The 18,652-nt window shown below is 40.2% G+C and overlaps 1 protein-coding gene across 1 annotated transcript; it reads left to right on the forward strand.

Moving 5' to 3' along the window:
- Positions 1-1,441: 1,441 nt before the first annotated feature.
- Positions 1,442-17,832, forward strand: LOC139211895 (SPRY domain-containing protein 3-like). Its single transcript, XM_070842319.1, has 11 exons — positions 1,442-1,533; positions 2,947-3,093; positions 3,233-3,308; positions 6,223-6,347; positions 8,026-8,158; positions 8,287-8,475; positions 12,254-12,403; positions 14,576-14,633; positions 15,234-15,353; positions 15,452-15,573; positions 16,160-17,832. Exons 2-11 carry the CDS (start codon positions 2,966-2,968, stop codon positions 16,292-16,294), a joined length of 1,236 nt encoding a protein of 411 aa, XP_070698420.1. The 5' UTR covers positions 1,442-1,533; positions 2,947-2,965; the 3' UTR covers positions 16,295-17,832.
- The last annotated feature ends 820 nt before the right edge of the window (positions 17,833-18,652 follow it).

An 18,652-nucleotide genomic window follows, 5' to 3' on the forward strand; every position in this document is an offset into this window, starting at 1 on the left:
CATTGTTCTTTTTTTCCTCCACTACATTTACCCAACAGAGGCAATCACAGATGTGACATGTAAAACCTATAAGGAGATTATTATATATGATGTAAATAGTTAAACGCAGCTCCACCTCAACCAAGTACAACATTAAGATGTTTTAATACAATGCAAGGCTCTATAATAATCGGGAGTTTTGCCACAGTACTGTGCTCTTTGTGCTCATAGCATAGTGAGCTTACAATATTGTACTCTGAGCATGATTTGAAATTCAGTTAAAAGAAATCTACAAATGAACTCGCTGATCTTATAAACTACATTAAAAGTCTCTGGTCCTTCCAACCTTTCGTCCTTGTTTTTGACATCATTGTGACGTCTCTTTAAATAGCAACCACTAAACAAACACTTTGTTCATGGAGCGTGTTTGCAGAGTTTGTAGGGCTGCGGGGCTAAAGATTCAGAGGAAGCGGTCGACACTGAGAGGCTGAAGGAGTGCCACTCAAGGTTGGATGACTAAGACATTAATAACCACGGGCAAAAAAGTCCCACCCTGCAAATTCCAGTGTCAGTGAGTCACAAACAGATCAAGTTAGAAGACATGAGCTCAAAAATCAGACAGCCTTATAACATGATGCACTGATATCCTACTTGCTGCCACTTAATCTCTGATACATATAAAATATGCTGTAGTTACATATTGTGCGTAACCCAATAGGCAGCCACAGAGAGGGTATGATGACGTAAATATCATTTCTCACCATATACAGATGATCTTTCAGTTTGCCCCTGAATATCTTTAGATGTATTAAGCCTCAGTGGAAGATACTGAATTTGCAGGATTTGTGCAGTGACAATGTATCTGGATTTTCTTTATATGTATTGAATATGACAGCTTCTTAATTCAGTTCTAGAAAAGATACCGGCCTGATTTATATCCTATATATCACAACATAAAATTACATTTGTCCTTTTTGATGGAAGGTTTTATCCATATGGTCCCCCTCTAGTATAATTTACTAATGGGAGCTTATGCTCAACATTGAAAGGGTCATAAAGGAACCCTTAAAGGAAAGGTACCAAACAATCCCTGTCTATCCAGACAATGTTGGTATAAGGCTCGTCTCAGAAAATAAAATTTCATATTATTATTTTTGTATGAAAGAAAAAAGTTTTATTATGACATTGAAGTCACTGCTTATTTATTTTAACGTCTTCAAGTCTTTTTTTTTTTCAGAATTCATCCTTGGTTGATTTGTGTGTACTGCTCATGTAAAACAGACGTAACACGCCATCTGTAAAACTAAAGGAAAAAAAACTTTTTTAACACACACACACACACACGCACACACACACACACACACACACACACACACACACGCGGCACTGCACAGGTTAAGCGTCTACTGTACACACGCTCTGAATTAATCCTGTGCTCTGATTGGCTGGGAGGGCGGGACTTCCGACAGCGCAGGTTGGACGTAAAGTGACAGACTTCAGCTCCTTAAAATTGGGAGAAAACCCGAAGGACGACGCGTTACAAGTTTTAAAACAGTAAGGAACCAACACAGGACACGTAGGCTTTGGACAGTTTGTTGATGACCTGAGGTATAGTCATGTTTAAGGCACATTATGAGCCGCACAGCGTGATTATGTTGTGTCTTGAAAGCAGCTCGCCGGCCAACCGAGTCTGGGAAATGAGATGCTGCCTTTAGGGTCGCCTCGTAAATAGGTACATCGAAGAGGTCAACACGCCACAAATGATAGTATGTGGTTATAGCTCGGGTATTTGTTTACTTTATGAAAACACATACTCAAGTTAGATACTCTACTGTTGCATTCAGACGCGTCTGGGATGAGATCTTTGTTTTCTCATCGCTTTGGAAAAATTAGCTCATAATTTCCTTTCGCTTTTCATGTTTCAAGAGGAGCATATTTTACCCCTACGCAACTTTACTACGCAGTAAAATACGTCTGCACTGAGTTATTTATTTACGTGGATCCGAGAAAAGCTGATTTAAATAACTTAGCAGAGGGCAGAGGCATACTAGATTACATGTGGTATGTCAATTTGACCTGAAACAAGTCATTGGTGAGTTGATTGACAGAAATAAAAATCGTTGAAGTGATTTATTCAGTAGAAATGCCATTCCTCAGTTCCTGTATTTCAAGTTTGTAGATTTTCTGTTTTTCTTTCTTATTCTGTTGTTAACTGATTTTCTTTTAGGTTTTGAACTGTTGTTCAGACATTTTATAGACTAAATTGATTCATGATTTGAGAAAACAATAATAATTAGTAATAAAAACAATAATTATTTGCTACCCTACACCAGTGAGGCACTGAGTTGAAATGTTGGCATTTAGGTTTGCAGTGTTTCAGGTAGAGAAAGACCAGAAACGCATCACTGACTGTCTCTTATACCCAGGCATTAACACAAGAGCCAGGCTATACTTCACTCTGTTGACGTCAGCATTGGGTGGGAGACACCTAAGGGACACACCTGACCATCTCAGCACTTACATGAATAGGGGACGTGTGTTCAGGCCTGCGGGCAGCGCACAGTCGCTGTCCGAGCCTTTGCTTGTCTTAGGAATGTGGGATTAAACGTAAATGGAAAAACACAAATGCACCAACCGCTCTCACAGGAAGGGCTTGGCCTGAGGTTCAAAGCCAGGTCCTTGTTGTTGTCAGGCAGCAGCGGAAATCATGTTGCGGTCAAATATGTTGTCCTGTGCTACTACTGCTTTTACTTTAAGGTATCTCTTTTCCCAGCAGCTTTTACGGCTACAATGACAGACTGAAGAAACACTGGAACGTTTGTTTGTTTAAATAAAAAAAAATCATCAGGCTCAAATTATAAAAGCTTCCTTTTGCCTTTAAATAACTATCTAATGTTGTTTGGCCTTGTTTTTACGATTCTGTGATGCAGTAATACATCTTTTTGATTTCTTTGCCCTGTGTCCTAGATTGTAATGATTTTCAGACATGGACGACATAAACCTTCACTATCGCTTTCTGAACTGGAGGAGACGAATTCGAGAAATTCGTGAAGTGCGAGCAGTGCGATACCGGGAGCGGCTCAAAAGGATGCTGAGGGACGGAGACATACTCAGGTACCAGTGATGAGCCGCAGACACTTTGGACTGGAGGCGAAGTCTTTGAGCCTGCTTAGCCAACCCTCCACTTTGCTCGCATTTGGCAGAAGTGATGGTTATGTTAATATTTTGTTTTTCTTTTTGGATCTCATTGTAGGTATCATGGGAATTCAGATGAAGTTGGATGTTTTGTGGCGGCCAGGCCGTTGTCCAGAAGAAACCGCTATTATGAAGTAAGAGCTGATCATGTCCATGATTATTAGGGGAACTTACTCCTGATCCACAGCTTCAGTGTGTGAATGTGTGAAAAGACAAGTCTCCTCCAACTTAGATTCTCCCTGTGTGAATGCAGTGTGAATGAGGATGTAATGTAAATGTATGTATATATTTACCATTTATTATAACGACACAGGAGTCAAAACAAAACACTTAATCAGGGAAATATTATAGTTACACTTGTTATTCTTGAGTTCGAACCTTTAAATCTGCCGGCTGGGTCGCAGTATAAGCCGTGTTTGTGTGGGTTCTCTCCGAGGACTCCGGCTTCCTCCCACAGTCCAAAGACATGCAGGTTAATTGGTGACTCTAAATTGCCGTAGGTGTGAGTGTGAGTGTGAGTGTGAATGGTTGTCTGTCTCTATGTGTCGGCCCTGTGACTGACTGGTGTACCCCACCTCTCACCCAGTGTCAGCTGGAATTGGCGCCAGCCCCCTCGCGACCCTGAAGGATAAGCGGTATAAGATAATGGATGGATTATAAATATAGGACGCATGTAAAAAAATTATTTTTTGTAGCGTTGATGGACACTTCTTGTCCCACAGTTCAGTGCATTACAGAAATAGAGGAGGTCCTCAGAGCTCTATACATTAATTTCTTGCACGCCATCTGTCAAACCTGTGAAGATCGTGATGATTAAAGTGTTAACTTTTTAGCATTAGTATTTATTATGGATTTAGGATGCAGCCCTTGTTGTGTGTTGATGAGAGGAGACTTGGCAGGCCATCTTGCCTGACTGCTTACCTTCATCTTTTTGAGCCATGATGAAAAAGAAATCGTTTCGCTTCCCAGAAGCAGCACTTACGTGAAAAACAAAGATCTTTCAGCTTGGAAATAGATTTATTGAATTATTTGGCAGCTCTTTTTACATTGTAAGCCGGGACTGGACGTACAATAACTGCTGAAGCTAACGCTGAAATCATGTATGCCAAAACAATTTACACCAAAGACTGAGGCACTATTAGCTGTTAAGTGTCAGTCCCAGCACAGAAAATAACACCAATGATATTCACACTGAATCACTTCTGAATGCTGAGCAGGTTTTCCTGTTTGTATCTTGTGCTTGAACCACTTTGATGTTGACACACTGTTCAGTCAATGTATCAAGATCAATTAGTGCTGAAAAAAAATATGTCTTGGTGTCTTTTGATTGCATCATTATAGAGCCTTTGTGATTAAGACAAGACAATAATATATTTTGGGGTCTGAAAAACCAAGTAGGAAGAGCTTTAGTCTTCACTCAGTGAATTTAGTCACATTGCCTGCAGATTTAGAATAAATGCTTTTAATATTTATTCACTTCATACAAATGTGTTTTGAGCCCCACCCCATAGTTACTGTTGCTATGCCTGTCAAGCCCTCCATTTTAGCATCAAATACGCCGTTTACAATGACAACAAACGCAGACAGAGGAAGACAGACACAGGCTTCACAGATTTGGCCCATATCTGTTGATTTCCATCCATCCATCCATCCATTATCAATATCCGTCACGGTCACAGGGGAGCTGAAGCCAATCCCAGCTGGCTTTCTTGATTTTGCCGTGAAAATGGGAATCCTGTGAAATTGGGTCTTAAATACGCACACGATCAATACTTCCATCATATTGTCAGCACAAGTCAGATTCAGACTTTAGTTTTAAACAGCCTCAGCTAGTAGCCAGTAAAATCTGTCAGCTTGTAATGAGGTCAGTAGTGTAGCACACTCACTATAACAAAGAAAGAAAAAACAGAGTGATGCTCTTTACTTTACATGCAGGAGTTGTCTGATCTCAGCCCTGACAAATTTGTTTCAACAGAGCCAAATGAATTGCGGCTCATTACGAATCATGTGCTGGTTTGTTTATGTCACTGCTCTTGGTAATCTAGACAATGCAGCACACAAACATCCCAAGACAGTGACTGTTTCTCTGAATCAACCAAGTTCGAACTTGTCTAACACACACATCCTGTCCCGGTCTGACACGGAGTGAAACACTAAATAACCCTCCCAACCTTTTATACTTTTGTGTGCTTCATTATTGTGACTCACTTTGTGGGTGTCACGTAGGAGGAGGGAGGAAGCGATTTGCGTAAATGGGCATGTGAGCTAATAAACGATTGTAGATCTGACGGTAGATTTTTAGAGTTCATCTGCATGTTTTGCACTGACACAGAAGAAGGGACGTGTTACTTTTCATTCTCAGGAGAGCACAGTTGAGGTCATGGGAAAGAACTTAAAAGTTTCCTCTTCTCCTTGCCCTGGATTTGCCAGCAGCGCTCCGATTGCAGTGCAGCGCAGTCCATGTAGGGCTCCCCAGGGATGATGTCATCTGGTCACTATTCAGTTATGATAACAATGGTAAAGGCCAGCTCTTTACTGAGGGGTTTTCACTGTGAACCAACATGCAGCGCTGTACAAAGAGAGACCATATAGTTTCAGCTTGGTTTGGAAACTTGATGAAGTGAAAAGAGAAGGGGTGCCAGCCCGAAAGCCAAAAGCAATGGCTTGTAAAAATCTGGGTTGGAGCCTGAAGGAGCAGAAACGACAATCTTTTCTGGCAAATAAACCTGCGGCACTCAAGCTGACATTTTGAAACTTTTATGTCCCCTTGTATGATTTTCTAACCTTAAAATGTGTAAGACTCTTAACTACCAGATAGTGTAAAGTAGTGGATTGTAATTAAAGGACGGGTACGTTATTTTTTTTTTTAGTTTTGAGGTGTGTATATCATTCTGTAGGTTAATGTTCTTCCTGTATTGAAATCGGAAAGTCCAAGTTATGTATGTTTTAGCATCACAATGTAAAGCTACCGGCTGTGTGTTGATGCTCGCGTCTCTGAATCTGACCGTCTTTTCTTGGTTGATAATTCTCCTCCCGTGGTCTCTGCAGGTGACCATCATCGATACAGGAGTGCGGGGAATGATCGCTGTTGGTTTGGTGCCTCAGTTCTATAAGCTGGACCATCAGCCGGGCTGGCTCCCCCATTCTGTGGCTTTTCATGCTGATGATGGCAAGTACGTGGCAATGATGATTTTCTTTACATATACTGTGGACCGAATATGGTCTATTTGATACAAGACGTGGAGATGCAGTAGGCTAATGTACTGTCTGTTTTAAAACAACAGCAGGCTTTCATATGAGCCTGGTTTTTGTTGCTGTAATCCTTCCTCCTGCCCACACTGGGCCCTAAGAGATCTCCTCTCAATGTGTTTTCAGTGTCTGTTAATGAGGAGTTCACTTGAGATGAATTGGGGGAAGTCCTGACTGGGGAAACTTGCATATTTCATGCTCACTTCTCAGAAGCTGTCACCACTTTTAGCGCGAGCTCTGTCATTCAGTGTGCGAGAGCACTTAGTCTAACATTTTAGGAAGTGGATGAAGGTTTGCTGTATGGAGTCAGATCAGTTTCAGTATGAATGCACACCGAAGGATTCATAATTGTATTCATTTATATTTTAGTATTAATTATTGATATATACATATTTTTCAATGCACATCTAGATATTTAGCGTTGTGTCTATAAATGTAAAAAAAAATCCATATATAAGAAAAAGATCATCCACAAATATATGTTTTTAAAAGTATTTTCAGTTTCATCAAAAACAGATTTGGGTGTTGTTACATTTAATTAACAAACCTGTAGAACCTGCATTTACAAACTGCTTAACGTGTGTGAACTTAACTGCATTACTGTGTGTGTGTTTTGTGAGACTCCTCTGACACAGCTCGATTCGGAGATAAGTGAAGATAAGTGGAAACTCAAGAGTATGATTTAGTGTGATCACAGAGCATCACACTCATAGATATGCACACTGTGTAGTGAAGGCTATATATATATATATATGGCATTATGAGTTAAAAATGTGAAAAATGCCAATTTTCTGCTCCTTTTGAGACGTTCTAACAAGAAAATTGCCAAAACTAAGCAAAAAGGAGTAACATTTCACAGGTGAGAAGTTGTTTTACAGTATTAGTGTATTGTGCAGCTACGTGATGACATTGGATGATATCCTCCCTCCTGCTTAGCATGTGGGGAGAATCATCTATATATGAATCCTGAAATATTCTTGTGACTCTTTATGTGTGTGTTCATCTCTACTGAGACTGATCTGATTTTATTGTACTGTAAGTTTAGTTATCTACCCTCTGAATGTTTCACCTATGTGTCCTTGTGTTTATGATAATAAATGTAAATCCAAGACAATGCTGAAACACCGAAAAAAGTCAGACTAACAGCGCAGAAGCCCTGCTGTCTCCATCACAGGGAAAGTTTTATGCCTTCATTAGAGCTCAGGCAGTAGAGAGATGACCGGGAATGACAGTAGAGAGATGACCGGAGGATGACACTGAGCAAAAGTCTCCTGCTGGATTCGAGGACATTTCTGCTCATGGTGCAGCACCTTAAAGTCTTAGGTCAGCAGGGTGCTCCATTATTTTCGGAAAAATTAAGTAGTATAAAAATCCAGGAGAAAATAAAATGCAATTTGCAGCACAAACTCCAGGCAGTATAAACATTTACAGTATATTTTTTCTTAATTTTACCATTCCTTATAGGGAAATAATGCAGGTGAGCTGCTGATTAAGTTCTATTTTTTCCTTCATTTTCTGTTACTGGAAGAAACACCTGCAAAATCTGAAAATAATTAGCCTTCATGATTAGCCATTTAACCGCCTCTACTTGTCTTTCCACAGACTGTATAATGGCAACACCGTAGGGCAGCAGTTTGGTCCAAAATGCTGCAGAGGTGACCGAATCGGCTGTGGAATATCCCTGGACTCAGATGATGGACAGTTAACAGTGTTTTTTACCAAGAATGGCAAAGAAGTAAGTGCTCCACTCCATCACATCACCGTAGACAGAATTTATTCAACCAGCACAATTTTACAAGTGAATTTATTCATAGTTCCAAGTTACTGCTCCCTAAACAACACTGTATCTGAATGTGTGCCTAGGTCGGCAGTGTGGAAATCCCAGCATCCCCCGATGCTCTCTACCCTGCTGTGGGAATGCACTCTTTGGGGGAAGAAGTGCTGTTGGACCTGAACGCCGACTGGGGGATGGAGGAGGATGATGGACAGATGATAGTTGATAGTCATGAAGAGGACTGGAGCCGTCTCCATGACGTCAAGGTGACCGGCACGGTAAGTCCTGTGAAAATATATATGTATATATATATATATTACCAGTCCTGCTGTGAGCAGGTCCACCAGTCAGGGGCATTAAAGGTGACTGGTTGTCGTGCTGAGGTTCATGCTGAGTAATGATGAAGCAGAGGGAGTATCTGCATACACCAGATTATTGGTGTGGAAAACATCAGAAAGCTTTTATTAAGGTTGGCTAATATTTGAAGCTTGACTCCATAGACCACATTTTAAGGACATTACATCACTTGTTTGTCACTCCATAACTCACAGAGGTCCTTGTCATAATGTGAAAACTACTTAGGCTCAGTTACATTTACATCAGCATCCTCATCTCTGCTTGAGGCCCGAGGCTGCAGTAACAGCTACAGCAACATAATGCACTCGAATCTCCATCCTGTCTGCAGATAAAGTTGCATTGTGGGTAATGTAGGCATCAGTTTTTGACAAGGAAGAATAATGTGTGTAATAAAAACAAAAAAAACAATATCTGCGGTTCTGCTGCATCACATTTGATAGTTTTTTTTGAAAATGCCCATTGTGAGTCTCTGTTTCAGGAGTGCAGAGCTACATTGGAGAAGTTTTTATTAAACAAAAAGTTTATGAAGACGCCTAACCCTAGCTGTTTATATTCTGGTCAGCATGACCTGACACATACAAACTCTTACCAAGTCTGACTCTGTCTTCTCAGTTGGCTTTCTTCAAAATCAAATAAGAAATATGCTGACAAGCATGGTATCAGTGACCCTTACATGGAATTATTGGGTCTATGTTAAATCCAGAATAAAAAAATCTATATGGAAGATCAATAAGGCTTATTGATCTTCCATATAGATTTTTTTTACTCTGGATTACTCCGGCCTCATTGAATAAGGCAAAGTGCAAACTTAAAGATACCAAGTGCTGAACCAAATTCTTAAGTAAATATTAGCTTTTGCTAATTAATGTAATAATATTTATATATAAATATACAATACACAATAATATATTACATAATAACATATTATGTAATAAGAGAAGATAGCTTGTATGAAAAAATACTTGACTCTCTCTCTGGTTGGGTCTCCACCCTCCCTGTGATGGCAGAGCTGCCGTGTTTGTGTCTGATTCAGGCGTTGATACACACGAGTCCTGAACTGAAAGAGGATGGGAGGAGATCGCAGCTGTATAGCCCGCGGGCAGGAGCGAGTAACCTGTATGCCACCTGCGCATTTAATCATCCTTTATTGCTACAAATGCGGCCCTGTCCTGTATGAATGCACGGCCCACAAACCGCAGTCTGATCTCCCTGCAACTCATCAATTACGTGCAGGTCTTAACACTGCATGAGAGCTGTCAGAACAGAAACCACGTCAGTAACCAAGCAAGAGTGGTGTTCTTCTGTGGGATTTCAAGGCTCATGAGGGGGGAAGACTACTGTGCTTTGATATTGCTTTTTTTTTTTTTACGTTTTGTGTCTTGTAATTATTACCTCTCAATTTGTCCAAGCAACAATTTCAAGTGCTAGCGTGTTACGTCAGGCATTTATTTGGACACAGTCTTGAAAAGTTGACACGCAGGTAGTTTGCACACTAATGTTTATTGAGACACACAAAATCCAATATTGCCTACAAATAAACAGAACCTGGTCCAGCTGTTTACAGATCAGTTAGTGATTTACTATCAGCTTTCATCCAAATGAGGTCAGCTGCAGTTACAACACTGGAGCGGCTGTTTACCTCTTCAGGTTGTGCTTACACACTGACAAAAAAGGAGGTAAAGTAGAGTGTATTAAGAAAACACAAGTTTTCCCAAAATGAATCAGGCTGTCAATGCTGATGGATGGGAGTCATTTAAATAGGTGCACAATATAAGATTTAAAATGATAAACCAGTATCATGTTGTTATTGGTGCTGAAGTGAACTGAGTGTTTGGTTTAATGAGATCTCACATTTCAAACACTGTTGGTCTGTTTTTGAAATCTAATGCAACTAGCTGTTTGTTAATAAAAGAAGAGTGGATTTATGTAGGGCCTGGCCACCCATGGTGGACGACACCCTTTTTTTTTTTTGCTAATAATGTTAATATAGACATGGTTGTGTTGTGGTCCCATGTGTGCTCTGATGACATCTGGGGAAAGATCACCCTGGAAAAGGATTCAGCTTTGGTGGTGTTGACTTCCTGTGCTGCGTGTAGTAAACATTCACGCTATCTCTGTTGCTTTTAGTACCCAAACACAGTGCAGGGATGACGAATCCAAATCCTGCCCTATTTTTCCAGGAGGAAAGAATTGCATGACGTTGCGACCCATATTTTCATCTCCTCATCTAACATCCTTAATAGGATAATGTGTGAATAAAACATGCTCTCTCATCATATTCAAGTCCCGTCTCTACCAACCTGTGAACGGAGCAGCAGCCATGCCAGTGCAAAATCAGACATGCTATCACTAGCAGTGCAAAGCAGTGTACATTCTGGGATCAAGTCCAGGATTTTTTTCATTATAATAACTCGAAAATACTCTTCCTCCAGCTTTGTTGACACACTAAACATAGAGTAGGTTTAAAAACCTGCTTTACCAAAGCTAGGTCGTGTTTATTTAGTTCATTTATTTAGTTAACGACACAAATAACCAGGATGTTTTGATGGAAAAGCTTTTTTTTTTTTTTTTATTAATTTAAAGTCAATAGAAAATATGGCAAGTCGTTTTATTCCTCATTAACGTCTACACACTGTTTGCACGGATTAAGAAAAAAACAATGAAAATAGTGCATTATGTGTTATGGAGGTTATTGGAACAGAAGCCTTGGGAATAGGGCAGCACTTCATCTCTCTATCCATCTATATGGGACAGAGAGACCGCTTAAAACGAGCCCATGCAACTTTTTCTGAACAGCAGCCACATTATATTTTCAAATGATAAAACAGTAACCCAAGTAGATGAAGCTCATTAAGTCAGACATGTATTGATTTGAATAATATTGCAATGTTTTTATTGCTTATTCAACTTTTCCTTTCCAAGACTTTCTAAGATCACTGTCTCCCATTAAATCTGCATTCATTGATTTTTTTTTTTTTTTTTTTTTTTTTTGCCTCTTGGAGGCAGCAGAACAAGCTAAATATACAATTTTGATATTCTATAACTTTACAAAGTTGCGGCGAATGCTTAGCAAGGACAGTAGCAACATCACCTGGTCACACATTCAGCAGCCATGAAGCAACATTAGCATTTGATGGAGTCGTGTTTTTGGCCACACTGCAAATGTAAATCCAATATTCACTCTTCTTTTAGCTCTGTTTGTCTCGATCAGCTACTGAGAGAAATATCTCTTTACCCGTTAGGTGCTTCACGGTTTTCACCAATAAGGTAGTTGCTGTCTTTGTCTGTCTGTCTGTCGTTTGGTGCTGGGCAGGTAACACGTAGTAGGTTTATCAGAGGTTTTTAGCTGAAAAGAGCAACAGGAAAAAAAAGTGGATTAGAGTGGAGTTTGGAGATTGGAAAATGAAAACCACAAGATAAAAGAGGCTAAAAGGAATAAATTAACCGTGAAATCATTTAAGTAATAGCAAAGTGGGGACCAGAATTAACATTTAAGTTTAAATTGACATTTACAGGGATTTTTTTTTTAATAGTCAGCATTAAGCAAAATTCCATGGGGCACAGTATCATACTGTTTTAAATTAATATTTTCACATAAATGCTCTATTGTTTTCTCATACTAAGAAATGTGCTAAGAAACACATGAATCCAGTTTCTGTGTCCAGTCTTAACCTGCAAGTGTCGCCGTTGTTTCCACAGCTGCTGGAGTACGTGGGTAAAGGGAAGAGCATCGTGGACGTGGGCTTGGCTCAGGCCCGTCGGCCTCTCAACACACGCTTCCACTACTATGAGCTTGAGATCACGGATGCTGGAGAGAAGTGTTACATCGCCCTGGGGCTGGCACGCAGGGTAAGAGCCTCCTCGTTTCAGTCATCGCCATAACGATCATATGTCATAATCATTGACACACCATGATGACACCCGCTGTACAAGCTCTGTGGTTATCTGTCGGTAAAGAAAACTTCTATCCCCCTTCTGCCCGCTCCTCGTCATCGCTCTCCCTCATACGCCCCACTGCTCTCACTGTTTCCAGTCCGAGTGATGGATGACCGTAAGAGGAAAAGCTAACAACAGAATAAATATTGTCTCATTTCACCCCCACATCTGGTTTTCCAAGAAAGCAGGTTGTTCCATTTACATGCTAATCTACCAGTTTAACTACAACACCAAAGTGAAGTATGTGAAAGGTTGGTTATGAGATAAGATGAGAGCATCGGTTTTGTCTCTGTTTTCTTTCTGTTTCTGCCTTCTTTTTTTTTTACTTCCTCTTTCCAAGCAGTCAGTCACCAGACACAAGGAGGAATAAATAAAAAAGAATTATAAGCATGCTAGAGTTCCTCAAGCTAAACAATGTTAGGTTAATGTCCTAACTAATTTTTCTCAATTAGCTGGTATTTAATCAGAAATGCTGAAATGCAGGCAAGTGTTGATCCGTATTTTTGAAACAGATTGGGTCTGAGAGAAGACCTGTTGACTGTTTACACATCAGAGATGCAGTCGGCTTCATTTGGCCTCCTATAAAGTCATCACGAACTCGCGCACGTTCTGTTCAATATAGATAAAACAGCGTAGTAACTGCTGAGGATGCAGTCACGGTGTCATTTGAGTGACCGTTATGAAATGAAGTGGCTCGGAGATTGCTGCTTGTTGTTCGCGGTAGCTGGACGCTAATTGACTGAGCGTCACTCTTCCTAAGCACACTGCTGTTTTGCCAGCTGCGATGGTGCTCACAGCCTGGGAGGTGGTGGATCACTGTTGCACTCGCCCTTAAACATTGAGCTCCCCCTGACTTCCTCCACTATTAGTTACTGCGTGCGGGCACGCCGCGCCCTCGGGTCAGATGGCACGGAGAATGGAGCTCTGTCATTTCACTGATTGTTTTCCAGGAATTGTTTTTCTCGATGTGTCTGCGGTTCTGTTGGCGCATTATAAATCCATCAATCGGCCATTCCTGAGGTTTTCTACCATCCCCCCCGTCATCTCCTGCAACATTCATCAGTCGGCTGATGGGAAGCGTTACCCCTCACTACAAAAATCAAAACAAAGGTGTCTCTCTCTGTCTCTGTCTCAGGGTAACGCATGCTTAACAGTTAGTAGTTACTCAGTGGTTGCTTATATTGGATAAAAGAGCAATTGTTCACAGTGCATTCCTTTTCTCTTTGTCGCTGCAGGGAAAGGTCGTACTGTTTTCTACGCATCAGTCATTACAGACACCTTATCTCTTTAATTCTGTGTTATTCCCTCAGCTATCTTCTCATGCTTTATCCCCCCAGTCAATATTAGATCTGTTTTATTACAAAAAATTCACGAATCCGTCCCTCCATAGAAAGTCACTGCAGTCTAGAGATGATTTAGCTGCTGTCACTTCGCTTGGTGAGAGATGATGTTGGTTTGCTGTTTGTCCAACAAACAATCTCCACAGAAGTGACACTTGCAGGAAGCTCAGTATAAAATGAGTGCAGCTCGGTTTGGAGAAGTAAATAGCAGGTGTCTACTGGTCTCTGATGAATCACTTTGAAATATTCTAGCCCTCTCAATTAACTGTTATATTCTATTGAATGATATACCCCATAGATTATGCCATTTTCCTCTGCAGTCACATGGCGTGCAACCCCAAATTTATTTAGGGAAACCTTCTGAAGGTAATTTGCAGCGATGCTTTTACTCTTCTTTGTCCCGATCAGATTAATGCCAACGCTCCTACTACCACTAAAACTCATCATCATCATCATCATCATCATGCACCGCGTGCTTCACATGAAATAGACATAAATGTAACATAAAAACCATTCAAATACAATATATGATATTAAATGGAAGATAAAGGTCATTGAAAATGAATCATTGAATGTCATTGAATTGAAATTAAACAAGTTAAATATAGAATTCATAGAAGCTTAAAAGTAAAATACAACATTTTGAATGGCCGCTGTACTGCCCTTCAAAATCATATTTTTTTTGTTTGAATCCAAACGTATATTATTTGAGATCACTATTAACATCATCATCATGGTTTCACAGGACTACCCCAAAAACAGACACCCAGGCTGGAGCAGAGGGTCCATAGCCTATCATGCAGGTGAGTGTTGGCTGGTGTGTTTTCTAATGAAATCCACATTACAGTCCAACCCAATAATTATTGTGGTGTTATGGGCAGCGCCAGTGTCTTTTTATATTTTGTCCATATTTATTGTGTCACACACTTTCTGGCAAAGGTACAAAATACAGATTTGTCAGCATGTTTTTATTTTTAATTATTATTTGATTATTAATGATATTATTGATAATGGGTTATTATTATTTCTATGTAGCTGTCTTTGGCTTCCACCAGACAGAAATAGCCAGAACGGTGCATTGCTGAGTAGTTTCTAATAAAACAACAATAGAAGTACTCTTCTTCCAGCTCAATGTTTGTTCTCCTCCGTGTCTGCATGGGTTTCCTCAGGTTGCTCTGGTTTCCTCCCACACTCTAATTCATGCAGGTCAGGTGAACTGGAAACTCTAAATTGCTTGTAGGAGTGAGTGGGAATTAGTTTGTGTGTCTGTACAGTGTGCGTCGGCTGAATAGGATCAGCGGTTACTTGACACAGCTAAACTAAATGTGTTCGATTTATAGAAATGTGGCAGATGTTGTCCTGTGTTTTGTCAGTATGTGACTTAAAGCTGTTGTCCTCGGTAGATGATGGGAAGTTGTTCCAGGGCAGCGGGGTCGGGGACGCGTTTGGACCGCGCTGCTTCGAAGGGGACATCATGGGCTGTGGGATCATGTTTCCACGTGACTACAGCCCTGACTGTGGAGGTGAAAGTCTTTTTCTATAGTTCCCAAAGCACTGTGCCTCATTATTTTACAATCTCTAATCGTCTTTCTTTTCTTTTTCTGCGTCTGGGTTCTTTCAGATGACGTAGACGACTGGGACCTCGAGGCGTTTCCCAAACCCAGCGAGGTCCAGAATGACTTGTACGCAAGCAATGAAGATGAGGAGGATGAGGGAGAAGACTTGGAGGGGAGGAAGGTCACGGTGAGATACTTTAAATCTAGGAATATCAGAATTCGCTTTGTTTGCCAAATATGTGAACTCATACAAGGAATTTGACTTAGAAAATATAATATGCTGGAATAAATATAGGATACAGTATATACAGCTTTCTTGAATTCAATGATTATATGTTTAAAAACCTTTTCATCAACTCCAAAAATATACTTTAGAATGAATAGGTACAGTGGAAGTTTGGTGTAACAGGGTTATTGCACAGATAGTTTCTGACACTGATGTTTACGGTGCATCGGAGTGACGACTTGTGGGTAGAAACTGTTCTTGTGTCCGGGTGTTTTGGCGTACAGTGATCTGTAGCAGAGGGGAGAGGTTGGAACATGTTGTGTCCATTGTGTGCTGGCTTGCAGTCATGTCCTGAGAGTCCATTGTAGTCTGTTCCTGTCCTATTTGGCGGCCGATCCAAACCAGACGCTGATTGAAGTGCAGAGAGCAGACTGGATGACTGCAGAGTAGAACTGGATCAGCGTGAATATAAAACCAGAGGCGCTCACGCCTTCAGTGCAGATATTCATGTCGTCTCTCTGCTGTCCCCTTGTGTTTGTTTAAACAGGTGTTCTTCACCAGAAATGGAAAGGTGGTGGGCAGGAGGGAAGTGGCCTTACCTGTAGGAGGCTTGTACCCCACCATTGGCATGATGAGCACTGGGGAGAAGGTCAGAGTGGACCTGCACCCCCTCAGTGGCTGAGCAGTGTCTAGGAAATGAAAACTGAGCCTTAAAATCAGAGCAAGGACGAATGATTGAGCTCTGGTGCGTTTTGGAGATGAGAAAATAAATAATATCTCCACATATCAACTCCAAGATGTTGGAAAGTCACTCCAGTCAAAGGGCTGACTGTGGCTCCCTCATGCTGTAAGACTAATCAAACTTTCTGGCAGAAAGTTTTTATCAAGAATGATCAAAATGATATATGTTATATTACATGCGTGCCTCAAAGAAGGGCTTTATAATTACATGGATTTAAGTAACATTGTTAAACCAGGGGTTTGTAGGGGTTAAACACTATTTTTGTCAATTTCAGGAAAGTTAATAAAATAACATAAAATGCCAAAAAAAAAAGGGTCTCACCAGGATAATGAATGTAAAAAAACAAAACAATCAGAGCTTACGTGGACCCTCTTATCAGCAATAGCATAAGTCAGCAGATATGTAGCGCCGCTCTCACAGCCTGCAGCCATTCTGTGCTCATTACCAGAGCTCTGCTGTACTTCCTCCTATCGATGGTGCGTTACTGACACTCACTGGTGAGAACGGTAGTCTGAAAAATAAGGCTCAGAAAGTCTTCCCAAAAAAAAAACCAAAGTAGCGCACTGAATGAACAGTGAGTTTACTCTGTGCTGCCGTGCCAGTAAAACTAGCTGCTTTATCGCTGTGGTTCTGTCAGAGGGTGGGTGCTTGTTCTGATATACAGTCATTACAGCATAGTTTGCGGCAACTGTGCCAGCCACATGCATCAGGAATTACAGGATAATCAAATGTCAAAACTATTTGTTTAATTAAATCCAAACTGTCATTATGACCTTTTAATTGGTCACAAATCAAGGTTGGTTGTTATCTCATGACTACCTGCTGTGCTTTTTTAATCAGGCCAAACTGTAGGCGGCGTACTGTCATTAAAAAATATGCAGGTTGTAATCACTCCAAAATCTTCTGATATTGCTCTAAATGTGATTTTCCAGTAGAGATATAGATGGTGTAATTACACAAATGTTCTTCAAGCGTTAAGCTTAATTTGCCTTACACACACAAACCAATAAAACAACTGAGGTCTATTTTTAGATGAATGAAAAGAACTCCAAACTCGCTGAATCCTGTCAATAAATTGAACCTCACGGTAAAAAAGACACATTTGAATTCTGAGGATCATGAGGTGTTTCGGATGAGATGGATACCAAATGTCTCAAAAAGGAAAAGAAAAAAACATGAAGAGTATTAAACCCTGTCAGGATGAGAAAAATGGAGGAGTAAACATGGTTCACTAGTAAATCAGTTCAAAATTAGAATATTTTACTTTAGATCTGAATGTTGAAAATGAAGCCATACTGTAACTAATATTTGCTGCTCTCAGGTATATTTGAAATCAAAATCTAAACAACTTTTTTATGGTTATTTCTGTGATTTTGCTGTATGTTGAAGTCAACCATTGATTGCCACAAACCTTTAATACATTTTTTCTTGTGTTTTTTTTTGTGTCCCAAACATTGCTTTCCTAATTAATCTATTGTTTAGAAACTGAGGACTGTTAAAGTAAAAAAACTTTTCTTTTCGTGACATCAGATTTTACACACAAAACCTGCCTTTTACTATAGAGATACATTATAGATTTCTGTGCTACAAGTTGTGACTTATCCATGAAAATATGAAAAATAGGCTATTAAAGGTGGCAATTTTAGAGGGTTTTAACTTTTGCCTGCAATACTGTATATTTTTGGTTACATTTTCATTTTTTAATCTGACATAAACAGATATAAGAACTTGATTTTGTATGAAAGCTTTACAACCTGATTGCTTTAAACATTTCACCTAAGGTGCAAAGTGCCTGTATGAAAAGATCCAGTCTGCAGGTGTTGGAAATGTTCCACCTGAACGTTGGTTCTTTGTGACTCTCTAGTTTGTGGATCCACATTCGCTCTTCTTCACTTCATCCCAAAGCTGTCGCATCTGTAGACTCTGAGAAGATTTAAAAACGCCTCATTGGATCCACGTTGGGTCTCTTATCTTGCCGGGGTTTGCATTTGAATGACAATTAATTACATCCATGAAGTTTCTCCCTGGTCAGCAAAGTTTTTAAAGACTCTGGTGTTCATGTGATGCTCGACTGCTGCTCATTGTGTGCTGAGGAAACACTCCGCACATTATCAAATCAGTCTGTACTGTAGACGGGGTGTAATTGTATGTGATTTGTCACTGTCATCGTCCAGTTTTGGTGATCTCACTATGTGTTAGTCACTATCTTATCTCTCAAAAATGATGGTCTTCTGCTGCTGTTGGCCGTCTGCCACAAGCTTTAAATATTTAGCCCCAAATTTCTTGTTTGTTTAATTA

The sequence above is a fragment of the Pempheris klunzingeri genome, chromosome 2 (assembly GCF_042242105.1).
Source record: "Pempheris klunzingeri isolate RE-2024b chromosome 2, fPemKlu1.hap1, whole genome shotgun sequence".
NCBI classification, from domain to species: domain Eukaryota; kingdom Metazoa; phylum Chordata; class Actinopteri; order Acropomatiformes; family Pempheridae; genus Pempheris; species Pempheris klunzingeri.